This window comes from Oncorhynchus nerka, linkage group LG7 (genome assembly GCF_034236695.1).
Source record: "Oncorhynchus nerka isolate Pitt River linkage group LG7, Oner_Uvic_2.0, whole genome shotgun sequence".
NCBI lineage: Eukaryota > Metazoa > Chordata > Actinopteri > Salmoniformes > Salmonidae > Oncorhynchus > Oncorhynchus nerka.
The window spans coordinates 37,992,787-38,020,617 of NC_088402.1; the positions used below are offsets into that span (position 1 = coordinate 37,992,787).

The 27,831-nt window shown below is 40.3% G+C and overlaps 1 protein-coding gene across 1 annotated transcript; it reads right to left on the reverse strand.

Annotated features, from left to right (window-relative positions):
• Positions 1-11,974: 11,974 nt before the first annotated feature.
• LOC115131577 (transmembrane protein 65-like) lies at positions 11,975-27,629 on the reverse strand. The gene is made up of 7 exons (XM_029663388.2): positions 26,386-27,629; positions 18,832-18,876; positions 18,229-18,296; positions 17,980-18,034; positions 16,366-16,408; positions 16,027-16,132; positions 11,975-15,855 (listed from the first exon to the last, which is right to left on the reverse strand). The coding sequence occupies exons 1-7, from the start codon at positions 26,642-26,644 to the stop codon at positions 15,766-15,768; spliced, it is 666 nt and encodes a 221-aa protein (XP_029519248.1). The 5' UTR covers positions 26,645-27,629; the 3' UTR covers positions 11,975-15,765.
• Positions 27,630-27,831: the final 202 nt, after the last annotated feature.

The window sequence follows — 27,831 nt, forward strand, 5'->3', positions numbered from 1 at the left end:
GCAGTTCCAGAGGCTACCGGAGACCTGGAACTCCACGTGGGTCGTGCGCGCTGGGACCACCAGATTAGGGTGGCCGCGGCCATGCGGTGTGGAGCGTTTGTATGGTCTGTGCAGAGAGGAGAGAACAGGGATAGACAGACACATAGTTGACAGGCTAGAGAAGAGGCTACGCTAATGCAGAGGAGATTGGAATGACAAGTGGACTACACGTCTCGAATGTTCAGAAAGTTAAGCTTACGTAGCAAGAATCTAATTGACTAAAATGATTAAAATGATACAGTACTGCTGAGGTAGGCTAGCTGCGTTGTTGACACTACCCTAATCAAGTCGTTCCGTTGAGTGTGAAGTTTCTACAATGCTGCTATTCGGGGCTAGCTGGCTAGCTAGCAGTGTTGGTTACGTTATGTTGCGTTAGGAGAACGACAATAGCTGGCTAGCTAACCTAGAAAATCGCTCTAGACTACACAATTATCTTTGAAACAAAGACGGCTATGTAGCTAGCTATGTAGCTAGCTACGATCAAACAAATCACACCGTTGGGACTGTAATGAAATGAAATGAAAATGTGATACTACCTGTGGAGCGAAGCGGAATGCGACCGGAATGCGAAAGTTCTATTCAGTAGACGTTGGCTGGCTGTTGGCTAGCTAGGAGTGTCTCCTACGTTAAGGACGACAAAATAGCTGGCTAGCTAACCTCGGTAAATTAAGATAATCACTCTAAGACTACACACTCTAAACTACACAATTATCTTGGATACGAAGACAGCAAAGACAACTATGTAGCTAGCTAATACTACACTAATCAAGTCGTTCAGTTGAGTGTGATAGTTACTACAGTGCTACGGTAGCCGGTGAACGTATGCTAGCTGGCTAGCTGCTAGGCAGATAGGAGGACGACGAAATACGATAATAACGCAATTATCACTCTAAGACGCCACACTCTAAACTACACAATTATCTTGGATACGAAGACAGCAAAGACAACTATGTAGCTAGCTAACACTACACTAATCAAGTCGTTCAGTTGAGTGTGATAGTTACTACAGTGCTACGGTAGACGGTGAACGTGTTGGGCAGATAGGAGGACGACGAAATACGATAATTACGCAATTATCTTTGATACAACGACGGCAATGTAGCTAGCTAAGAAGAAAGTGCTACGGTAGACGGTGAACGTGTTGGGCAGATAGGAGGACGACGAAATACGATAATTACGCAATTATCTTTGATACAACGACGGCAATGTAGCTAGCTAAGAAGAAAGTGCTACGGTAGACGGTGAACGTGTTGGGCAGATAGGAGGACGACGAAATACGATAATTACGCAATTATCTTTGATACAACGACGGCAATGTAGCTAGCTAAGAAGAAATTGCTAAGATTAGACAAATCAGACCGTTGTACTATAATGAAATGTAATGAAAAAGTTATACAACCTGCAGACCGAAGGAGACCGAAGCGCGGATGCGACCGGCTCGCTCCAACCCGGAAGCAGACAGGTTTTTGGCATCCTACAATGTAGAAAATAGTACAAATAAAGAAAAACCCTTGAATGAGTAGGTGTGTCCAAACATGACTGGTACTGTATATCCAAAGGCATCTCACCTGCCTCCACTAGGTAAGGCACATACAGATGTTGATTTAAATGCACCAATACATATCCTTAAAGCAATATACTGGATGCTGTCCAGCCTCTGAAGCCAAGTCTTCGCTGTTGTTCCATAAACCAATAAATTGTCATCCTGATCAGACCTCTATAAATATCCATCAACGATTGTCTGTCAGCACCCCATTCATATCCAGAGACTGAGCGTTTAACATCCACCACCTTCTTACTTTGTTTAAACTTTTATGACATGATGTTTCCATGTATATCGCTCATTGAACCATAGACCCAAATATTTGTACTCAGAAACCCTCCCTATAGACTGTCCATACAGAAGCAACTGTATATTATCAGCGACTTTCTTCTTCGAGAAGAACATACAAGAAGACTTCGCCACCGACAATTTAAAACGCCAGTTAATTAACCATCTTTCAACATACACTATAGCTTGTTGAATATATTTAATCACATGACATTCCTTCCCCTCTTCCAAATAGCTCCATAGGGAAGTCCCAATACCCCTACCTACATTCGAAAACACATCATTAATCATAATGTCAAACAAAATAGGACTGATAGCACTGCCTTGAGGAATAACATTGTTAACTCCATAGGCATCAGATAAAATGGGTTCTATTTGAACCTGAAAATAGTGATTTAAATGTGAAGGCCAAAACCCAGTTATATAATCTCCCTCCAATACCAAGTCTTTCCATCTTAATCAGTAGACCTTCGCTCGACATAGTGTCGTAAGCCTTTTCAATGGCAAAAAAAAAGACAGTAACCATTCATTCTTTCATGAACAGTTTTTTCAACTTCATTGCTCACCTTTACTAATGCATCCAAAGTATATCTACCTTTACGGAATCCACTTTGACATTGACTCAATAAATCTCCATGTTCCAGGAAATATGACAATCATCTTTTCCATCAGTTTACACACGTTACAGGTCAGTGGTATTGGTCTATAACTATCAGCACATGAAGGGTCCTTACCAGGCTTCACTAAAGGTAATATTACTGCGCGTTTCCAACCCGAAGGTATAACCCTCTCACTCCAAATCTTATTGAATAATCCCAGGAGAACATGTATGACCTCATTAAACCCAAATAACTTCACAGATCTTCATTGTAAAGGGTTTAAACACTGTTTCCCATGCTTGTTCAATGAACCATAAACAATTCATGAACATGCACCTGTGGAACGGTCTATAAGACACTAACAGCTTACAGACGGTAGGCGATTAATGTCACAGTTATGAAAACTTAGGACACTAAAGAGGCCTTTCTACTGACTCTGGGAAAACACCAAAAGAAAGATGCCCAGGGTCCCTGCTCATCTGCGTGAACGTGCCTTAGGCATGCTGCAAGGAGGCATGAGGGCTGTCGATGTGGCCAGGGCAATAAATTGCAATGTCTGTACTGTAAGACGCCTAAGACAGCCCTACAGGGAGACAGGACGGATAGCTGATCATCCTCGCCGTGGCAGACCATGTGTCACAACTCCCGCACAGGATCGGTACATCCGAACATCACACCTGCGGGACAGGTACAGGATGACAACAACAACTGCCCGAGTTACACCAGGAAACACACACAGTCCTGATGAGAGCATGTTTATTCTTGACTCTGTTTTTGACAGTGTAACACTGAGGTCATGCTCAGCCTTGAAACTGTTTCTGTACTTGTTTTTTAAGTATGTCAGAGTTGAGAACCCTGACTCGCATAGGTATGTGGTGCCAAACTGGACCAGAACATACGTATTTTCCACTGTCGAAGCACTGTTTCCTGAAGCATTCTGCCCTGTTCTGAAAGAACGTGGATGTTTGTGGATGTTTGGTCAGGACGTGTCGTTTTATTAATTTGTTCGTTATGAGAGACTCATTACTAAGCACTTCCACACACAAAACACATTGTTGGCACTCCTCGTTGTAAGTTTGTATGAAAGAGAGAAACTCATCGCTGTATATCCGTTTCATGAATTGAGCTCAGTCAGAACTTGTCTAACATGACTCAATTTGATGACAGCGTCAAGTGGGAATGTCAAGCCCAGTGTTGCCAACTCCAAAGGGAGAGTGCCAAGATGGCTGCTTGAACAGACGCTTTTTTACCGAGCTCCGTACCAAACTTCAGAAAGATTGTGAAATTAAAAATAAATAAAAAGTTTAGTCATTATTTTTATTTGTTCAAGATATAAGACCTTTCCTGTGACTGGAATGATAATTGGATCATTTATTTCAGCATGTCCATGCAAAGTCGTGACAAAAAAAGAAAGGAAAAAGTTAGCCGTTCTATTGCTAATCAACAAGAGAGAAACGTGCTTATAGACAACTGACATAACTACACTTGGCCTATGGATAATATCATGCTTTCGAATGCTGAAGATGACGAATTCCCCTCTTTACCAGTTACTCCGTGCAAACCTCCACCCTCCAAAAAACCCAACATGAACTCTGACATCGTGGCTACCCTCTCCTTACTCATCAACTCCAGGTGTGACGCCATTGAGAAAATGGTAGGCGCGAACACCATGGTTATCGAAGGCTTGAAAAAGACTGGAGTTTGCATGTGGTGAAATGAATGATGTGAAAACGAGAGTGGCAAAAGTTGAAAAAAATGTGGAAAGGGTGGAAAAGAATAACAATGTCTACCATAGACGTCTCACTGATCTGGAACAATACACAAGAAAATGGAACCTGAGACTCTACGGCTTGCCAGAGGTGGAGAATGAAGATGTGCGAGGAGAGGCTATCCGTATCTGCAAAGAAGTTTTGCCTGCAGAGAAGAACAAAGTTGGTGATACCATCAACGTTGTACATCGCCTCGGGAAGAAGCAACAGCAAAGCAATTCAAGACCCAGGGGTATCATCATCCTATTCACTACCAGATTCTACAGGGATGCTGTCTGGAAAGCTGCTAAGAAGAACGCCTTCCTTCAGAGCCATGGTATGCGTTTCGCCGAGCATCTCAGCCCGGAAGACATAGAAAGAAGGAACAAGTTGTGGCCAACGATCAAGATAGCACGAAGTGAGGGGAAGGCTGCTCCGTTTCATCAACGCTTCAGAAATCCATATTCCTCCCTAAAATCTCACCAGAAGGAACAGGTTGATGGTTTCAGCCATGGTATTCTCATTTTCCTTATGTGGTTTACCTAACAAGCATCAGGTGACTATTTTACAGGAATACTCAGGTATTTCAATTCATTAGTTTATTCTTGTATGACCAGAAGTCCTATTTTGTTTACAAACTTACGAAGAAGATTGAAAGCTGAATTTATGTTTTATGTATAGAGTAACTAAGATACTGTTTTAAATTACATACAGGTCTGCTCTGACTTTACACGGTTATTGTTCTATTTAGTTATTAATACTTATTTCCAAAAAAGGTCTTAGGAACGTTTATATGTAAAACATTTTGTTATTCAATTATTTTATGATCAGTTTTCATTTGTACTTAAAATAGTAGGTACCCTTTTATTTAAATTATTATTTGTTGTTTTATTTCTCAGAATAGTTCCTGATTACACTAAAGAGGGTTTTTAGTCTCTCTTACTACAAGAACCCTTGGTTTGGTCTTGAACATAATTTCCAGTTGAGTTGAATTTCAAAGGTTATGGAATAAGCCATTTTCACTTTAAATTGACTTAAATGGTGCAGATCTCGGTTCCTTATCGTTTACGTTCACTGCTCCTACGTCTTTGACTCATCCTACTACAGTTTATACTTTTATATAATCTTTGTTGTTTTGTCTTTGTCTATATTATCTCTTAATGCTAGGGGGTTACGTTACGAAACAGTGTGAAGCGCAAGGCCTTATTTTTATTTGCTAAACAATTTCGAACAGATTTTTGCTTTTTTCAAGAGTCTCACTCAATTTCTGCTGATGCCAACTTCTGGAGGTCACAGTGGGGCAACGATATTTGGCTTTCCCATGGATCTGAACGCTCTGCTGGTGTCACTACAATGAAAAATATCTTTGGTGGTAATATTCTACACTCAGAATGTGATCCCTTTGGTCACTTTATTTGTCTTGTGATCAGTTACAATGACATTACACTCATTACTGTAAACTTCTACGGGTACAACACCAAACATGAGAATGATGAGTTGCTTGAATCTATAGAGAAACATATACTTCATTGGTTATCTAAATTTCCCAATTCGTTATTATTGATAGGAGGGGACTTTAACATTACAATAGATGTATAATAATTCAACTGATAGATGGCCCCCAGGTAGGCCAACCAATCAGAATTTGGGTTTAATACTTTTTATGGAAAAGTTTGATCTTACTGATATATGGAGAGAGAGGTTTCCGGCCGAAAGATCATTCACTTGGAGTAACAAAACAGGCTCCAGACAATCCAGAATAGATTTTTGGCTTATATCCAAATGTATTGATAGTGAGTGTGTTACTACAAATATTTGTACTACTCCCCTCACAGACCATAAGGCTATTTACATTGATATCAAAATATTTACCCCTGATACGAACCTTGGTAGAGCATCCTACTGGAAGCTAAATAGCTCATTATTAAATAATGATATAGTTACATTTGAGGTTAAAGATCTGCTCTCACACTTTTGGGAAAGGGCTTGTGAAGAAAAATCTTATTGCAAGAACTGGGAGCTCTTTAAATTTGAGGTGTCCAAATATCTTAGAAAATATGGTAGTAAGTAATCTTGCTAAGACCAGAAGAGCTGAGGAGGAAAAGGTGATCATTAAGATAACTTCCCTTTCGCAGAGGTCCCCAGCTGACCTCTTGGGGGAGGAGAAGATGGAACTAATTGAGTTACAAAATAAACTGGATAATATATATAAATTAAAAGCAGGAGCCTTTATTAGATCTAGGAAAAAATGGATTGTGGAGGGAGAACAGAATTCATCCTATTTCTTTAGACTTGAGAAATTTCACTCTAAAAATAACACTATCCATAAGTTAAACATTGATGGTGTTATTACAGATGACCAAAAATTAATCGCTAAATACTGCAGCAATTTTTACAGAAAATTGTATAGCTCTACGTACTGTCAGGAATCCACAGATATGTTTTTTAACTCACTGAATAATGTTCACTCTATCAGTGATATAGAATCTAAACAGTGTGATGAACCCATCAAAGTTGAAGAGATTATAGAGTCTATCAAACATCTAAAGAACAATAAATCACCAGGTGTTGATGGAATTACATCAGAATTTTACAAATTATTTTCTGAACAAGTAGCTCCCTTCCTATTTGAAGTCTTTTTAGAGAGTATTAAAAACAATGTTCTCCCTCCTACAATGTGTCACGTTCTGACCTTTATTTCCTGTGTTTTGTATTAGTTAGTATGGTCAGGGCGTGAGTTGGGTGGGCAGTCTATGTTTGTTTTTCTATGATTTGAGTATTTCTATGTTTTGGCCTAGTATGGTTCTCAATCAGAGGCAGGGTGTCATTAGTTGTCTCTGATTGAGAATCATACTTAGGTAGCCTGGGTTTCACTGTGTGTTTGTGGGTGATTATTCCTGTCTCTGTGTTTGCACCAGATAGGAATGTTTTGAGTTTCACATTTCTTGTTTGTTGTAGTCAGTTGTTCATGTGTATCTTAACGTATTAAAAAAGAACCATGGACACTTACCACGCCGCATATTGGTCCTCTGATCCGTTTCGCCTCTCCTCTTCGGAAGAAGAGGAGGAAATTCATTACACAATGAGTCAGGGGTTAATAACACTGATACCTAAGCCTAAAAAAGAAGTGCTGCTCATTGATAACTGGTGTCCAATTTGTCTTCTTAATAATGACTATAAGATATTAGCCTCACTACTTGCAAAAATAATTAAAGAAGTCCTGGATGCAATCATTGATGAAACAGTCTGGCTTCATGAGGAACAGACATATTTCTAACAATGTCAGACTAGTATTAGACGTACTTGACTACTCAGACCTAATAACTGAGGATAGCTTCATATTATTTTTAGATTTTTACACAGCATTTGACACAGTAGAGCATCAGTTTCTCTTGCACTCCCTTGAGAGACTTGGCTTTGGGGATTTTTTCTGTAAGGCTATTAAGACTCTCTATGCAAATGGTAACAGCTCTATCAAATTGAAACATGGCACCTCACCTAGATTTGAGTTAAAGAGAGGAATTAGGCAAGGTTGTCCTATCTCTCCGTACCTGTTTTTATTAATCACCCAACTTCTTGCAAATTCTTTAACTAATAGTCCTGTACAAGGTATTTCCATAGCTGGTAAAGAAATTATTATAAGCCAGCTGGCTGACGATACTACACTTTTTCTGAAAGACGCTAACCAAATTCCCATATCGATCAATGTGATACAATCCTTTTCCAAAGCGGCTGGTCTATATCTTAATATTAAGAAATGTGAACTCATGGCTGTCAAAGATTGTGTGACACCTTCATATTATGGTATTCCAGTAAAAGAAGAACTTACATATTTAGGCATAACCATTACAAAGGATCAGAAGTATAGAGGCTTACTAAATTGTAACCCTCTTATTTAAAAAAACCAGAAGAAACTAAATCAATGGCTACAGAGGGACTTATCTTTAAAAGGTAGAGTCCTAATAACCAAGGCTGAAGGTATCTCTAGACTAACATATGGTGCTCTATCTTTATATCTTGACCGTAAAATAAGCAAGGAGATAGACCAGATGCTTTTCAACTTTCTTTGGAGAAACCGTACCCATTACATTAGGAAAACTGTTGTAATGAACACTTACGAGAATGGTGGACTGAATTTTCTGGATTTTACTACTTTAAATAATACTTCCAAGATCAATTGGATAAAACAATTCCTAAGAAGACCCACTTCTATCTGGAATTTTATTCCTCATCATGTCTTCTCTACTTTTGGTGGCCTTAACTTCATGTTGTTTTGCAATTATAATATTGACAAAGTTCCAGTGAAACTTTCTGCTTTTCATCGGCAGGTTTTCTTGTCATGGTCCTTAATTTATAAACACAATTTTTCTCCACACAGATATTATATATGGAATAATCGGGATATATTGTATAAAAATACCTCTGTTTTTAGAATATTGGTTCAGAAATAATATCCTATTGGTGAGCCAACTGGTAAATGCAGAGGGTCTTTTACTCAGTTATAAAGAATTCTTATCACTTTACAAGGTCCCTGTAACACCTAAAGATTTTGCAATTGTTTTAGATGCCATTCCCCCAGGTGTTGCTATGTTATTCAGGAACATGTCAAGACCTGACCCTCAGAGCCTACCTTCTATTGACCCTGTTGACTCATCAGTAGCAGAGCGATACGATCCTTGTTTCAGCAGGATGTTGTATCTATACCTTATGTCATGCCTTATTGGAATGGATTTATTGATAATATCTGTTGGAAAAAAGTTTGGATGTTGCCACACACATACCTACTTGTTAACAAAATTAAGGAAGTTTCCTTTAAAATTATTCATAAATATTATCCTGCCAACCACTATATGAAGAAGTTTAAGGAAAACATCAACTCAAATTGCTCCTTTTGTAATGACCACCCAGAAACAGTTGTGCATCTTTTTTGGCATTGTATGCATGTAAGAAAACTGTGGCAAGACATCAGTAGGTTTATAATTGAACACATTTATGAAGATTTTACACTATTGTGGAGAGATGTACTGTTTGGATTCTTTACATACAATAGAAATAAGCGGAATCATTTTTATGTAATTAATTTAATTATTCTTTTGGCCAAATTTCATATACACAAATGTAAATTTACAAACAGAAAACCACATTTTCGTACCCTACAAAAAGAAATTGAACTGTATTTTAAGACGGTTAAATGCTCTACTAACAAAAAAGCTGTTAGAATTGTAAGTATATGCATGTCCCTTAAGGTCCTTGTGTAATTGTAATGTGATATTGTACCCCCTAGCTCGATTGTCTATTGTTTGTAATCTATGTATGCTTGTGTTCCCTCATGTGCTGCCAACTCCTCAGTAAGGAAAGTAGCTATTGGCTGTCCTAAAAGTTGCTAAATGACATCACCTAATTTGCATAATTGACCATGTGCATGTAATTGTGATGGACGCTGTAGAGGAATAACGTCGTGGGAGAGACAAAACGTGAGTAAAAAACACCCTAAAATACGTTTAGAACTACAAATGAACTCAGGCACACACACAGTGGACAAGGTGAGTAAGTGACTGAGGCTGGCTGTCTGTTACATCTACATCCCGCCCTGAATTTAAGCCAGGGCGGGATCAGCCAGTGGCGGCTTCCCGCATGCACGATTAATTTGCAGTCTGGACGTGGAGGGGTGAACATCTCCTGCTCTGACTGCAGCTGGGAGGGACTGCTGTGCGAGGACTGGGCCGCCTGTTAGTGCTTTGGGATGGGGGTGGGGCCCACGGCAGCTCGTTGAGAAAAGAACGCTAAATATAGTGACTAAGTCGCTAAGTTGGCAACACTGCATGTGTTGCAGAGTGATCTTCGAGAAAAAGATCCGATAAACCGGGCATCTCCCTCATACGCGCACCGCTAACAAACTGATGAGACCGCAGCTAAGCAGAGAGCATACTAAACAGAGAGCGCAGATGAATTTGGCCAAATCAATTCCAGTAATTCATTAAATAATTATACATTTACTTTGACACGTCGCAACCCACCATACGTTAAGACTGGGCTAGGTTTATTGTATGAAATCTGGTGGTTTGGGGAAATTTTTGCAGCTTGTTCCAGTCACTAGCTGCAGCGAACAGAAAAGATGAGCGACCCAGGAATGTGTGTGTTTTGGGTGATGGTTGTAGTAGGTATCTCCTAACTACTGGTGCTGGCCTGTTTCACCCTCTACAACCACTGTGATTATTATTTGACCCTGCTGGTCATCTATGAATGTTTGAACATCTTGGCCATGTTTTACATTTTTTTTTAAACCTTTATTTAACTAGGCATGTCAGTTAAGAACTAATTCTAATTTTCAATGACGGCCTAGGAACAGTGGGTTAACTGCCTGTTCGGGGGCAGAACGACAGATTTGTACCTTGTCAGCTCGGGGATTGTGAACTTGCAACCTTTCGGTTACTAGTCCAACACTCTAACCACTAGGCTACCCTGCCGCCCCATGTACTGTTATAATCTCCACCCAGCACAGCCAGAAGAGGACTGGCCACCCCTCAGAGCCTGGTTCCTTTCTAGGGAGTTTTTCCTAACCACCATGCTTCTACATCTGCATTGCTTGCTGCTTGGGGTTTTAGGCTGTTTCTGTGTAGCGCTCTAACATCGGCTGATGTAAGAAGGGCTTTATAAATACATTTGATTGATTGATTGTGACTTTACACATTGCACTCTTTTAGAGGTAGTTATCAAACCAGGCCAAAGACCCCTCAGACACCAATACTCCTTAACCAATCCACACAAATGGAATGGTCTACCTTATCAAAAGCTAGTCAATAAATATAGCAGCACAACATTCCTTAGAGTCAAGGGCAGTTGTGACATCATTTAGGATCTTTAAAGTTGCAGTGACACATCCATAACCAGAGCAGAAACCAGATTGCATATCAGAGAGAATACTATAGACACCAAGAAAGCCAGTCAGTTGTTTGAGTTTTTCCAACACTTTTGATAAACAGGGCAAGATAGAAATTGGCCTATAACAATTAGGATCAAAGCTTGATCTCCCCTTACATTGTGTACAGTCATTTTATTCATGTGTATGACGTAGGTAGATTCTGGTAGATCTGGCCTCTGGTAGGTTGCTGGTAGTTGATTGGCAGTTCCCTCCAGACTGGTGTCGACGTCCCATTGGCAGTTTGGAAGAGTTCTTTGTCTTTGGAGTCCATCCCCAGGAGAGGGAATGAGTGTGTGTATGTGTGTGTGTTCCTTTCTTGGCAAGTTTGTGTGTCCTCGCAATGCGTGTGTGTATGTGTGTGCGTTCTTGTCTTGGCAAGTCAAGGCTGTGTGTCCTCGCAATGTGTGGGTGTATGTGTGTGCGTTCTTATCTAGGTGTCCTCACAGTGAGTGTGTGTATGTGTGTGTGCTGTGTGTGTGGGTGTGAGAGCTATCCTGTATGGGACCTAACATGTTTTACTGTGAAAATACGTTGTTATGTGTTGTCTCAGTTATAGCAATGTAATAGCAGTAAGCTGGTCATTTGCATAAGAAATAGCACTTCCTTACACACCTGTAAAATACTGTAGAGCATTCAGGGGGTGGCCCCAACCAGGACTAAGACTTAGGTCCAGCAACTCTCAACCCAACACGCCAAATGTTCCGTAACAAGATCACAAGGTGTTGGATTAAGGTAAGCATACCCCTTTAGCCTGCATTTGCACAGGCCACATGCACAAAGGAGGGATGGGGAGGAAGGACAGAACAGTTTTATAAAAAGTATTAGAACCGTAAAACATTGTTTGCATGTTTTATTAAATCATTGTTGCAAAATACAAGAGCAGTCAGTCTTTTTACACAAGTATTTTCTCTTCAATGGTACAAGTATACATTTTAAAATGCAAACATGGCAGCATAGATACATTTTATGCACATGGTAGTGGGGAAGAGCATTGGACGACAAGTCCATATTTGTTTAAATGAATGCCGGTAGCTTTCTCATTAGCATGAGACTTTCTTGCATGTTCATTAATGGGGACAAAGAAAAAACATGACACAAGGACGAGAGATGGAGAAGTCTACTGAGATATCATGGTGGCGCAATAACCAATAAGGGAGAGCGAAGAGTTGGAGAGCAAGGACGGGGGAGATGGCTATTCAGATAATTGATGGAAATCAGACAAAAACAAAGATTCCACGGGAGGGTAAATTGGTGCAACAAGCAAGACCAGAGAACGCCAGGAGGAATAGCAGTAAGGGGAATGAGCCGAGGCAGATACAAATGTTTCAGCCACCAGAGGGCAGAGGTGAGGAAATTGTGCATGGCGATTAGTGCTAAAGAGAAGGATGTAGAGAGATCAAGACCAAACTGCAGAAATACTACTCACCCACAACAACATTCATTGCTTTCAAACAAAACTATCAAACCATTTGTTACACCTTGGTGCACACTTTCTTATTAGTCTGGTTGTGCTGCAATGGTGTTTTTACATCCAAGTACATTGCTGACAACAAAACTGCATTTAGCAGTAATAGTTTAAATAATAAAGGGTCATTATGAACATTCATGAGGAAATACAGCAGTGTGGTGAGGGGCATTCCAGTTTAAGTTCTGCATTTATTGAAATCAAAAAAGGCAAACTGAGAAAACAAATACCGATATTCAAATAGACAGAAAACAAATAATTTCCTTTCACACAAATGACTAGTTTGATTACATCTATTTAAAACATCTGATTTTAGACCACCATAAGTAAATGGTTGTCTCAGATAAACAAATTCGTAGCTATCCTACAAAAAGTATATAATATTGGCAACAAAATAGGTGCAGTAATTGCATTTTAAGAAACATTGTATTGCTCGTCTTCTGTCCACATAAATCCAACCTGTTTTAGAACACATACTGTAGTGAGTGCAGTTTTACGCTTAATTGTTCAGCTTACTTCAGAAACGGTTTCCTTAATTTCTCCAAAATAAAGCAGATTAGCAAACATTTACATACTAAAAATGACGCTTTCAAACATGAAGTTAAATACTTTTTCACAAAATAAAAATCTGTGTGCTTGTGTTTAAAAAGGTCAAAAAAATTAATAAAAATACAACTTGAGGCACTTCAATTGTGAAAATAGGCTTTGCTAAAATAATTGTGAAGGCTAGTTAGCAACAGTTAGCCAATTCAAGATGTTGACATCCTAGGAACCCACGGCATTATGCATTCTCAATGTAGTGTGTGTATAGTACAGGTATGTTTGTAACTTCTGAAAAACTGGGTTGGTAGTGCTATAAACAGCATTCGTGACCTGATTGTCAAATGATAAAGTAATCCCCTTTTCCTTGTTGACAAAAAAATTAAAAATCAATCATATATTGTACAGAAATTCCTCAACAAAAGACATATCCTTTGAAAATATTCTATAATGTACAAGCTAGTTCAACCGGTTGATGTTTCAATCAGAACAAAAATAAAATACCATCGAGGTAACAGTTTACATTTTCCTTGGTTTTATCTTTTGCCAAAATTGTGAAACTTGAAGACTGACAACATTATTTGTGTTTTCATTTCAGCTTCCAACAACTCCATGATAAAATGTAAACCAATTGACTGCAGTGTAGTCCATCAGTGGGCCAACAGGGATGAGTCTATGAGTAACTTGCAATAACTCATGATAATCACATACACTACCTGTCAAAAGTTTTAGAACACCTACTCATTCAAGGGTTTTTCTTTGTTTTGACTCTTTTCTACATTGTAGAATAATAGTGAAGACATCAACACTATGAAATATGTAACAAAAAAAGTGTTAATTAAACAAATCAAAATATAGATTTTAGATTCTTCAAAGTAGCCACCCTTTTCCTTAATGACAGCTTTGCACACTTTTGGCATTCTCTCAACCAGCTTCATGAGGTTGTCACCTGGAATGCATTTAAATTAACAGGTGTGCCTTATTAAAAGTTAATTTGTGGAATTTCTTTCCTTAATGTGTTTGAGCTAATCACTTGTGTTGTGACAAGGTAGGTGGGTATACAGAAGATGGTCTTTTACCAAATAAGGCTAAGTCCATATTATGGCAAAAACAGCTCAAATAAGCAAAGAGAAATGACAGTCAATTACTTTAAGACATGGTCAGTCAATACAGAAAATGTCCAGAACAGAATGTTTCTTCTAGTGCAGTCGCAAAAACCCATCAAGAGCCATCATGAAACTGGCTCTCATGAGGACAGCCACAGGAATGGATGACCCAGAGTTACCTCTGCTGCAGAGGATAAGTTCATTAGAGTTACCAGCCTCAGAAATTGCAGCCCAAATAAATGCTTCACAGAGTTCAAGTAACAGACATCAACAGTTCAGAGGAAACTGTGTGAATCAGGCCTTCATGGTCAAATTGCTGCAAAGAAACCACTACTAAAGGACATCAATAAGAAGAAGAATTGCTTGGGCCAAGAAACACGAGCAATGGACATTAGACCGGTAGAAATTTGTCCTTTAGTCTGGAGTCTAAATTTGAGATGTTTGGTTCCAACCGCTGTGTGAGATGCGGTGTGGGTGAATGGATGATCTCCGCATGTGTATTTCCCACTGTAAAGCATGGAGGATGAGGTATTATAGTGTGTGTGGGGGGGGCTTTGCTGGTGACACTGTCAGTGATTTATTTACAATTCAAGGCACACTAAATCAGCATGGCTACCACAGCATTCTACAGCGATACGCCATTCCATCTGGTTTGGGCTTAGTGGGACTATCATTTGTTTTTCCAACAGGACAATGACCCAACACACCTCTAGGCTGTGTAAGGGTTATTTGACCAAGAACAAGAGTGATGGGAGTGCTGCATCAGATGACCAGGCCTCCACAATCCCCCGACCTAAACCACATTGAGATGGTTTGGGATGAGTCAGACTGCAGAGTGAAGGAAAAGCAGCCAACAAGTGCTCAGCACATGTGGGAACTCCTTCAAGACTGAAGTTGATTGAGAGAATGCCAAGAGTGTGCAAAGCTGTCATCAAGGCAAAGGGTGGCTACTTTGAAGAATCTCAAATGTAAAATATATAACACTTTTTTGGTTACCACATGATTCCATATGTTATTTCATAGTTTATGTCTTCACTATTATTCTACAATGTAGAAAATAGTAAAAAAATGTAATTAAAACCGTTGAATGAGTAGGTGCTCCAAAAACTTTCGACCGGTAGTGTACATTGGTTTAACTTAATCTCAAACAAATGTTCAACCCATCAACGAAATCCATCCTGCGAAAATACCTTGCCATCAAATGCAACTACTTTATAAGCCTAATGGCTCATAATATATTTTCAGAAGATTATCTGGTAGCTCAGTTGGTAGAGCATGGCGCTTGCAGTGCCATAATAGTGGGTTTGATTACCGGGACCATCCGTACGTAAAATGTATGCACCCATGACTAAGTCACTGGATAAAAGCGTCTGGTAAATGGCATATATAATGAAATAGAGAAGGTTTTCAGAGATAGAGATCAACTAAAATCATGCTGCTGATGCTTGTTGCAATTGACGCAAGACCAAAAAAATAGTTTACATGCTGTTAAGAGTTTGGGGTGTTTGTTTGTGCTTATTTTTTCTTGTGCTCATCTTCATCCCCTAGGAATAGCAGGGGGAACATTCCGAGAATGCATCCGATTGTGACTCCAATGCCTTTTCCCTGAGAATATTGCATGTCTATTAGGTTATCATAACTCTTTGAACATGGATAACTAGTAACCCAGCCATCCTCTAAATATCTCAATTTATATATGGCCAGTTTCTCATAACCAGATTAAGATTTTTAGTCCAGTACTAGGCCAGCCCATAAAGATAATTTCTAAACACTCACCATGTGCGAGCTAACCCTGGTCTGCCACATGTCTGCCTGCTTGGGGGTCAAGTCAGGAACCTGCATTCCTAGCCTGGAAGCTAGGATTTCCACGTATCCTGCAAGACTGCCCACAGAAGGACAATATAAGAAACCTAGCTATGGTAGTCATGTACATTTTTTATTACCCTTCCATTTCAAGGTCAAATTTGAATTTTCACAGAAAAGAAATTCACACACTCATTTCATAATCATACCAGTCTACCCAGTAACGTGTACCCCCGAAATACTTGCACAGCTTTGATAGGTCTAATATTTAGACTGTGATAGAACTAACGGAGGAGTGGTTGGTCCTCTTACCCAAGGCCAGCCAGGTCTGAAACCAGATTCCCAAGAGCTGCAGCTGAAACAGAAGGGGAATAACAGGGATTTATGCAGTCTCAACCAAACGATTCTCAAAATCAGTTCAATATTTTTCAATACAACTGCTCCTGTTCTTTGTTTAAACATGTAACAATGCTGAAAGGCTGTTGATACTTAAAATATATATATTTTTTAAGTTCAGCCACTGTCTCTACAGTTTGCAATTAGATCAGTGTACTGAATTGTATTATCACTCCATTTCATTAGCATCAGGGAGCTCTCAAAAGTCAGCCACAATATTGACCAGCCCAAGGAACTACTTAGATCTGGCTGCTTAAAACCTTGACAGCATCGTGAAAACGCTGCTTGTGCATCACACTGGGATAAGGAGCAACCATAAATTGCACTGAGGTGAGGATGTGTAGTGGCACTATATAATAGCACTTGGTAAATTATGGATGAGATGAGCCAATTTCAAGCACAATGAATTCAAGTAGATCGATGTGTATTAACATGAGCCAGCATTAGACAGCGCTGACTATGAGAATTGGATTTGGCAAGCATCTATATGTTCTTGTACTCACTGATTAAACCATTATTTCTTGGATAGTGGTGATAATGCAAAAGTGAACCCCAAGGTGCTAGAGTGGTCCAGGAATTCAGTTCCACACACTAGTGTTGCATCCCGAAATGTGTTTTTGTTTTAGTGCACTAAAATGTATTTTTGGGGAGCATAAGCAGAATGTGAGTATCTCAGTCTAACGAATCCAAAACCTTGCAAAAGCAGTTGTTTGGGACTGATCAGATGTGCTCAATCAGTTAAATACAGATTAATTTGGCATGAGGGAAACATAGTCTACTCTAAACAAAAGCATCCCACAATTCTCGGGAGATGCTTTAGCCCAATTGTAATAGCTGCCGTAGTCATCAATGGAAAAAGCAGATATCAAATAAACAAAATCATTTTTCTCAGTTGAATTCCATTCAGGGACAGTAGCCTACATGCTTCCAAAAAAGTAGCCTACAAAATCCATCAGCCACCATAGTGGAGGGTAAAATGAATGCCATCTGTCACAGGATATGGAATATACTAGACTGGGTATACCATCATCACCTTCCAAATCAGATGGTCGTCCCAATATGTACTTTTGGTTTCACTCTGAAATTAGGACTGGGGTATCTTTTGATGTGGTATCCATAGCAACAGTTAATGTACCCAATTGGTAAGAGGCTATCTAGACTTGTTTATTTTTCTCTTTTGGTTATACTGTAGGATAATTGACCCCTGTAAGGGTGTTTTTTTTAATGTTATTTAACCTTTATTTAACTAGGCAAGTCATTTAAAAACAAATTCTTATTTACAATGATGCCTACACCGGCCAAACCCGGACGATGCTGGGCCAATTGTGAGCCGCCCTATGGGACTCCCAATCACGTCCGGATGTGATACAGCCTGGATTCGAACCAGGGACAGAAGTGACGCTTCCTACACTGAGATGTAATGCCTTAGACCGCTGCACCACTCAGAATGTTGAAGTATTCCAAATCGACCAATGTCCATTGAGGGAGCTGCTGCTACATTTGAATGTTCCAGATCACAATCAATCTTACCTGCCATGGTCGATAGTCCAAAGGTGACCCCTATAGACAACTCAATCTGGGTTCCCTAAAAGTCAAAAGCAGAAATATTATAATTGTTTCTTGGTGTTAGATATTCATGTTGACTTCCAAAAACAAAACAAATCTCAATTCATCCTCCCATAGACCTTCTACAATGTGAAATACAAAATACATTTCAAATGCTAATTTAAAACTAAACTATATGTAAATTCAACCACCTAAAAAAGTCATACCACTTACTGCCGCAATCATGATGGCATTGTCCAGGAAGCCAAAACCAATGAAGGGGATTGCATTGTGTAGGAGCACTGCAAGCAAAATTGTAAAGGATATTAAAAATAAAAATATTCTTATAGTTTGCTGCTAAAATCAATCTGTCTTGGGAGTTGTCTCCATCATATGAATAGGAATGTTCCTGTTGAGTGATGCGAGTGACTGACACTTACCCTGTCACTAAGTGACTCACACATGCTTGTTTGTGCCTGCCTGTACTATATGTTTATGGAGGCAATGTACTACTGACAATTTCTATACTGTCAAACAGCTTGGCAAAAACTAGCTCAGTACCACTGTTTGAAAGCTGACACTGTCATTTTCAATGGCTGACTCAAAGATTTCCCCACACACACTATATTGTTGGTTATTTTGAGATAAATAGCACTAGAGTAGAGCGACTGGGAAACAAAGCTGATAAGACAATTAGAGACTCTTTTCCAAGATGTATAATGTGGCTATGGAAGGGACAACCTCTTTGATCCCCACTGTGAAAACTTTTGAGCTATAAATATCTCTATGGTACAAAAAACATTTTATTCATAATTTGAGTGACAGTTTTCATCTTACCGTATCGGATCTGAGCTTGAGTAAGCGGTGAAGTCTCTTGCGTCTCTGAAAGGCAAGAACATCAAAAACAAACATTTATATTTGCAAAATTATGTGCACTTGGGGAGATCTTTCAGATCCTAATCCACCCTCATTTTTTCTCTCCCAGAAAGCTTGGCACAGATGTGTTTCTGCAAACATTCCAGCATATTATTCACTGTATAGGCCTAACGTTGAATGAACTACTCCGCTCTAGCCAAGAGGTGCCAATATTCAATGGGAGAAAAAAAATCTTGGGTAGGATATTCAGTAAATGTGTTTCTGTGTTTAAGAAGTTATTGTACTACTAGTCAGTCAGCTGTTTTGTGGGAGTGAATGTGGACAGGCATGGACGTCTCCCATTACTCATCATATAACGGTAGTTTTCCCCCCCAATTCATTAGTAGTAGTCAGGTGTTGGAACCGGTTTAGGGAACAGAAAATAAAAATTATTAGAGGAACAGAATCAAAACTGTAAATTAAAGTCCCGTCCCCCCTAAAGGCTTAGACTTTCAGGTTAAAAAGGAACGACATAAATCAGGTACTTTTTGGGGGTTCCAACTGGTTCAGAACTTTATTTTGCTGGTCGGAACAGTGGAACAGAAAACAAAAAAATAAATAAATGGTACTGTTCAGAACGAAGCGATTGGAAAATTATTTTTGGTTCCAACCCCTGGTTGTGATAGTAGCAGCATGGGTCCAGAATTGAAAGGTGATTTATTTCCATGTCTCATAAAAGAAATTGAGTTTGCAATTCCAGTTTTAGATGCATTTGGTCACTAGAGCAGGTTGCACTCTGGGACGGTGGCCAGGTGCATCCTGGGTGAATTATGGGAGACAAATGCCTTTAGCCCCAATTGGGTCCTTCATTAAGAGTTCAGTTTTAAAAACAAACACACAAACCCCAGCACAGCGCTAAGCAGATTCACAACTCTAAATGTGACCGTGGTTGGAATAGGTCAAAGATGCTCCCTTGAGACAGAGGGGTTGGGGCGCTATTTCTGGAGGGGTAACACAAGACTAGGGTGAGGTGAACCCAACTGACGCAGTTAAATGGGGATGGAAATACAATTGATGTCATGAAATAGCCTACTTATTAAATCAAAAGCAGCAGGCCAGATTGCTCATGAGTGCACAGCCGCTCATAAAAGAGAATAAGTTTTCAGTGTGGACTATAGAAGCCACAAACTTATGTTGCAACTGAAAGAAAAGTGCTCGAGGGAGCGTGAAAAATGGGATGTGAATGTCCAGAGCTTTTTACCTTTGTCGCTCTAAAACCAATAATAAACATGTTGGTAGTGGCTGAGGAAACAACACCATCTGGCACAACAAAGGCTTATGGTTTGATTTCATTTCTGTTGACTCAAAGACTGGGCAGATGGGAAAATATCCCAAAACTTCTATGACTCCAAAATTGATATCTGTGCAATCTGCAGCCAGTAGATGTTCAATGAGAAATAGCATAAGGCTACATATGTCATCTGCCACTCCAATGTCCTCCACTTCATTCATTTCGGAGGAATCAGTGAGACCTAGACAACATCATTTTAGAGCGATATCAACACTGCATTCTAAATTGCCTTTCTGAACAACTGGCACAGCAGGCAGCAGTGCTGCGATGATAGGTTGTTTCCCTCAGAGCTTAGCTGGAGTGGTGCATCTGCCTCTGCCTAATTACAGAGCTGTCTATTCATCTCGTCTGTGGCAATCGTCACCATCTGCCAGCTGTCACAGTTCTGAGGAACTGGCACTTCTCAAGCAGCCAAAACATCAGATAAGAGTAGCTGTACCTGCTGCTAGGAACCAAATTGGAGAAGATGTGCATTTGTGTCTCGTCTCTGATGGCCAATTTAATCTCCATAAAAGCAGTGAAAGTAAATATATCCTAAATTAAATTGGAGAGGAAAAAAGGAAATATGTGCCAAGATGTTTTGTTTGCCAGTGAACAATGGGCAATGCAGCCAGATACCATAGAGATTGTAAAATGACTACATAGCTCAAAAAAGCCTGAAATCTGCTAAAACGATTTGACTGAAATTGGAGTTGCAGACAAGACTATTAATTGCTTTTTAATGGCTTCTAAGGGAGGGAAACTGCATTTATTCAACACACTTCTGACCACTCCAAATTAAAAATCAACTTATTGGTATATTTGCATAAAATGCTGAGACATGGACTTGCCATTACAGATTTGGTGCTGGGTGAACAGACAATCATCCCTTGATCTTTTCATTATGATGCTTGGCACATAGTTGCATTCTTGTTTGGATAACAGGGTTATCATTTCAAAGAGACCATTACTACAACGCCATACTGCGTTGATATTCAATGCAATTTCTGTGTTAAAAGCTGTTTAAGCTGATGTCGTAATCACAAGGCTTACAACTAGTGACAAGATTGTCAAAAAAAATACGAAAGTTATTTGAATCACTAAGCGACTCTCCTGGGGATTTCCTGTTGAACATGAAGACAGGGTGACATGGAACAAGGCAGCAGTATCCTACATTCACATCTCATGACAAGTGACTACAGTGCATTCAGAAACTATTCAGACCCCTTCCCTTTTCCACAGCCTTATTCTAAATTGGATTATATATATATATTTTTTAATACACACAATACCCCAAGATGGCGTAGCAGTGGGATGTCGGTTTTAATTGTCTTGTCCCATCTATCGTTTTTCTTCGAATACATTTTTTATATTTTTAATCTCAATTTCCATCTATGGACTGAACATACTCTCCTGCAACCCACCTCACCCAATGTGGTATGGATCTGCTATTTTTTTATAGTTTAGAATCGGAACCCCCTTCAGGAGCTAGCCAGCTAACTAGCTACTAGTCAGTTAGCCACTGCTAGCAGTCATCACCGTTAACTCAGACATCTGCCAGCCTCAGCCCGGTCAATTCCTGCCAGTCTGCACAGCACGATATCAACCCAGAGCATATCGGACTGCCTTTCTCTACCACATCTTCGGATTCCTACCGCAAGCTCTTAACCTTTACTCTGGATCATCGCAGCTAGCTAGCTGCTATCCGAGTGGCTACTCCTGGCTAACGTCTCTATCCCGAAGCAAGCACCAGTTAGCCTGGTGCTAGCCTGGAGCTAGGCCCATCTCCCGACGACCCGAAGAGAGCCATCAGACAATTCCTGGGCCTCAATAACTTTTGCAAATTGGCCTGGACACTTTGCTGCCGACATGGAGCCCCGCCGAGCTATCACGACTGGTCTGCCGACGTAACTGTCCGAGGGGGTTTCAACAGGCTCTCCCGTTGCGATGTCCCCCTGAGGCCCATCTGCTAGCTGTCAATCGCCGTGTCACCAGCTCGCCTAGCTACTCACTGGACCCTATGATCACTCGGCTACACATGCCTCTGCCTAATGTCAATATGCCTTGTCTATTGCTGTTTGGTTAGTGATTCCCTCCCCCCCTTTTTTCACTGTAGAGCCTCTAGCCCTGCTCAATATGCCTAAGCTAGCCCTTTTGCTCCACCCCCCCACACATGCGGTGACCTCAACGGGCTTAAATGGTGCCTCTAGAGACAAAACCTCTCATCGTCACTCAATGCCTAAGCTTACCTCCACTGTACTTACATCCTACCATACCCTTTGTCTGTACATTATGCCTTGAATCTATTCTTCCGCGCCCAGAAATCTGCTCCTTTTACTCTCTGTTCCGAAAGCACGAGATGACCAATTATTTTAGCCCTACTCTTATCCTACTCCTCCTCTGTTGATGTAGAGGTTAACCCAGGTCCTGCAGCCTCCTGCATCCCTCCCATTCACCAGGCACTCTCATTTGTTGACTTCTGTAACCGTAAAAACATTGGTTTCATGCATGTTAACATCAGAAGCCTCCTCCCTAAGTTTTTTTTATTCACTGCTTTAGCACAATCCGCCAACCCGGATGTCCTAGCCGTGTCTGAATCATGGCTTGGGAAGACCACCAAAAACCCTGAAATTTCCATTCCTAACTATAACATTTTCTGACAAGATAGAACTGCCAAAGGGGGCGGAGTTGCAATCTAATGCAAAGATAGCCTGCAGAGTTCTGTCATACTATCCAGGTCTGTGCCCAAACAAATCAAGCCTCTACTATTAAAAATCCACCTTTCCAGAAACAAGTCTCTCACCGTTGCCGCTTGTTATAGACCCCCTTCAGTCCCCAGCTGTGTCCGGGACACCATATGTGAATTGATCGCCCCCCCATCTATCTTCAGAGATCGTACTGTTAGGTGACCTAAACTGGGATATTCTTAACACCCCGGCCGTCCTACAATCTAAGCTAGATCCCCTCAATCTCACACAAATTATCAAGGAACCTATCAGGTACAACCCTGAATCTGTAACCAAGGGCACCCTCTTAGATATCATCCTGACCAACTTGCCCTCTAAATATACCTCTGCTGTCAGGATCTCAGCGATCACTGCCTGTGTGCGTAATGGGTCCGCGGTGAAACGACCACCCCTCATCACTGTCAAACGGTCCCCAAAACACTTCTGCGAGCAGGCCTTTCTAAATCGATCTGGCCCGAGTATCCTGTAAGGATATTGACCTTTTCCCGTCAGTAGAGGATGCCTGGTTGCTCTCCAAAAGTGCTTTCCTCTCCATCTTAAATAAGCATGCCCCATTCAAAAAATGTAGAACTAAGAACATTAGCATCGAATAGCCCCCGTGATATGGAACTTTTCAGGGAAGTCAGGAACCAATATACTCAGTCAGTTAGAAAAGCTAAGGCTAACTTTTCAAACAGAAATTTGCATCCTGTAGCACTAATTCCCCAAAGTTTTGGGATACTAAAGTCCATGGAGAATAAGAGCACCTCCTCCCAGCTGCCCACTGCACCGAGGATAGGAAACACTGTCACCACCAATAAATCTACGATAATCAATCATTTCAATAAGCATTTTTCTACGACGGACCATGCTTTCCACCTGGCTACCCATACCAACATCTCAGCACCCCCTGCAGCAACTTAAGCATGGGAAACAGTGTTTAACTAATACTATTAGCATTTAGCGTAGCGCATTTGCATTTCCAGAGCTCTAGATGGGACGCAAGCGTCTCAAGTAGGAGCAAGAGGTTAAACCCTTTACAATGAAAATCTGTGAAGTTATTAGATTTTTTTTACAAATGATCTTTGAAAGACAGGGTCCTGAAAAGGGTAAGTGTCTTTTTTTGCTGAGTTTATGTACTTTCCCGAAAACATAGCAAAACGACAATCTGTTTCAGTAACTATCATTAGTTAGCTAACTATATAGCTAGGTGTCATCTAAAATAACGCTAATTTATAAGAGTTCTTATTTGATTGACAATAAGGATTAGCCACAATAGTGAACGCTGCGGTTAGCCTTCAAAATAAAAGTATGGCATAATTCTATTTGTATTCATTTGTATCACTGTCAGTGACATACTTTTATCTTGAAGGCAAACCGCAAATTACACTATTGTCCCTAATCCTTATTGTGGCTAGGTTCACAACACATAACCCGAGCCTCACTAGCCAGATGAAGCTAGCTGGCTGCTTATAAGGTTAGCTTTGGGCAACAGGGTTAAGTAGCTGGCTAGCTATTTCTTTTCATGAACTGAAGTTCAATTTCAATAGGCGAACAACAAGTGGCAACCTAGCTAATACTTACTCACAAGGATTCCTAAATCATTGCGAAGAATAATGAAAATGACTGCAGTTTCTACTGGTCATTGTTTTCAGGCTGGTTGTATTGGTGCAAGCTAGGTACCACGCTAAAGCTAGCTACTCCAGAAGTTGCGGTCAAACAAATTATGCTTTATTACCAACGCGGTATCGTAAACACATAGTTCGTGGCCGGTGTTTACAGAGTTTCTTTGTACAACTTTGACAGTGCTACCGTATCTTTTTTGACACGCAAAGACCCAAACAGCATTCCATAGTATGTATGTTGTGAAGCTAATAGCAGTGACGCTATTACTGTAACTCCGGTAGGGCAACATCTGAAAAATTGTGTACCGGTGCTCGACCAGTCGGGCAAAAGCCAATATCACCCACGACAGAGAACGGTTGATTGTCAAGGGCAATGAATTCCATTATCTTGGCTTTAATGGATTTTGCCTTTGAGTTGTCTTGCAGAAATGTTCTTACTCTTTCAAATGACTGCTCGATTCACACAGCAGACATTGTGTGGGCTAGGTTAGGAATGCGGTGTTGCACATGTAGCGCAAAATTTTATGTGGCGTCATTACGTCATATAGGTATGCACGGTAGCTTTGACATCAGTTTTTAACATTGCAGTTAAACTAGACATTGGGCCGAAACCGATGTTGGCATTTTTAGCTAATATCGGCCGATTCCGATATGTTCACCGATATCATGCATCCCTAGTAGAAATGGCAAGATAAATTGGCATTCCACATGAGAAAGTTTGCAGACACCTCATGTAGCATTTTACCGGTATCTTCAGGAGAGTAATGGCAGAAACTGCGAAAGCCAGCAGGGGCGGGAGGAGAATAGTTGGGTTCTGGTTACGTTTTTTTTCTCTTCTGCTTATCTAGATCTCTGACACCCTCAAGGCATCAAACCGTAAGCTTAAAGCATCAGACAAGCTCAATGGATATAGTTGATTTTATTAAAACACATAGGGTGTGTCTTATGTGGAAAACTATGAGTACATTTGTTTTTGCAATCGATTGGTTGAAAGAATAAATTACTTTCGGTCAAACAAGTTGTTTTTTTAAAGTCGGGGACAGCCCTAGTATTGAATTGGTCAAAAGTTTGGTATATGGTCCCAAATTCTTATCACGCAATAATTACTCCAAGCTTGTTGGATGCATTTGCTTTTGTTTTGGTTGTGACACTGCGGAGCCGGCCGAGAGATAACACTCAGAAAACATACCTCAATCCAGACATGATAAATGCATTGTATTCTGAATAGTCACAATATACCAAATATTACACGAGAAGTACCGTCAATCTTATCTGTTTCACAGTTGGGGTACGTTTTCCAAGCCATATCTCACGCTGGCTCTACCGCATCTTAAATCTAAATCTGGAATCCTATTCATCCCCAGTGCAGCTGTAAGCAAGGGGTCTGAATCTATTCTGGCTATAGAAATGGGAGAGGGGGCAGGTTACAGGCAACGCCTTGGAAAGAGGTATGAATCATAAGTGGCCTCCACGCTGGTGTCTCCTAACCCCACCCAAACGCCTTGTGAAAATGTTGCGTTCTATTTGAAAAGGAGCAACACGCCCACCATGATTCTCTATATATTTTAAGTATGCTTAAAAGATTAACGTTTTGACTTCAATGGCCTTCTTTTAACCTTGTTTTAAATAAAAACAAATCATGTTCAATGGTGGGCGAGCGTTGCGCCTATTCCCTTTCAATGATTGAGTAGGGGTGCAGCCAAAAAATGCACTCTGGTTGGGCGCCCTCCACTTATTTCTACTCATCTCTGAACGATTTGGACTATAATTTATCTGAACCACATCCATTAGTGACCCTTGAAATTGGACATAATTTGATTACAATAACTGTTTTTTTATTTATTTTTTATCTTACCTTGTGCTATAGCTATGGACTCAAAGCTCTGCAGTTCTTTGAGTAAACATGTTCTTTCTTTGGGGTGAAGGCTGTAGATGAATTCTTTTGCTCTTTTTGGAGAGTTCAGGTGCTCCCGCTGCTCGTTGAGTCCGAGCGTTCCCATCCAACAGCTTTGCACGTGGGACACCTTCAAAACCTTTCCGGCAGTGACACTTTCCAGCACTGCTCTTGCTGAGACTGTGTATCCTAGAGTTCTCTGAAGACAAAGCTTGAACATTGTGGCAAAGGGGGCAAATGTGTTGTTCGTACAAATAAAAAATGGTGTATCCCAAAAGCCTTCAAATAAGATGGATAGGTTCTCCTCCAGTTTGACATTGAACAGCACCGCCAACCAGCCAATTCGAAAAACTAGCTAGCTTACTGTACCAAGGTGTTTGCTGTAGTAACGTAAGTAGCCAACATTGAACGCGTTAGCGTAATCATTTGAGAGCAGTCAAACTAGCCAAACCACACTAGCAAGTAAAGTTAAACTAGCTAGCTATTATTGCCAAGTTGCAACGTTACTTTATAGATAAAGTAATGCCCATGCAAAGTGAAAGTCCACTCTTCTATTATTTTGGAAATACTAATGTAGTTAGCAAACTGCAGTCGACTCCTGTTGCATTTCTGGAATAATATATTACTAAATGTGTTTGGCAAGACAGCAGTTCGCGAAAGGAAAACAATAGCTAGCTAGCCAACTTAAGCTAATTGCACAAAACCGCATGTCACCAAAGACTCTGGCATGCCTGCCAATATGAGTCGACGATCCGTAAAGAAAATATTGTGGCGTCGGGTCCACACTTTTTGGCTTGAGAAAAAAAGCAATTTCACTGCAAACGTCCCTGCAATTCCTCAGAAAGTCTTGATATGGCCCAAAAAACTGATCTCAATGTTATGAGCCGAGTCGTCGACTGGAAGCCTTCCTCGATTACTTCCACTTGCGACCCATGTAGTTGTTTTTCTCCCAAATACAGTGTGGTTTTTCTTCTCGTGTTCTTCCTCGATCATCATTTACTACATTGAGCTGATATATTCATCTAGCTAGATTAATTATTATTGCTACCACGTCTCCAGAGATATTTGTTGGTCCAAGTTTCATCATGACTGAGCTCCGCCTCGAGTAGTGGTAAACCACATCTCCCAAAATGCAACACAAAACGTATCAAATTTAAATGAATCAGTCATTACGAAATTAAAATGTCCAATGTACATACATTCGGCTAAATGGGTTATCAAATATCAAACAACTAGGGAATCATCCCATGCTGTCTGTTTGTAAAGCAAAGTTAATAAAAATGCTGTAATGTTACCACCTTGTGGTTTAAAACGGGATGCGCTACTCAATTTATTTCGAGGCATTATTACATGAGTAGCCATGTGTGATCAGAAGTACCTTTGTTTTGCCAAAGAATGTGTAATAAT

What these genes read in the sequence shown, in the direction of transcription:
- LOC115131577 (XM_029663388.2), bottom strand. Translation starts at nt 26,644, where the DNA reads ATGTTCAAGCTTTGTCTTCAGAGAACTCTAGGATACACAGTCTCAGCA. An exon ending in TCAGACCTGGCTGGCCTTGG is followed by an intron (nt 16,133 to 16,365) that starts GTAAGAGGACCA and finishes TTCTGTGGGCAG; the next exon opens with TCTTGCAGGATACGTGGAAA. An exon ending in CCAGGGTTAGCTCGCACATG is followed by an intron (nt 15,856 to 16,026) that starts GTGAGTGTTTAG and finishes CAATATTCTCAG; the next exon opens with GGAAAAGGCATTGGAGTCAC.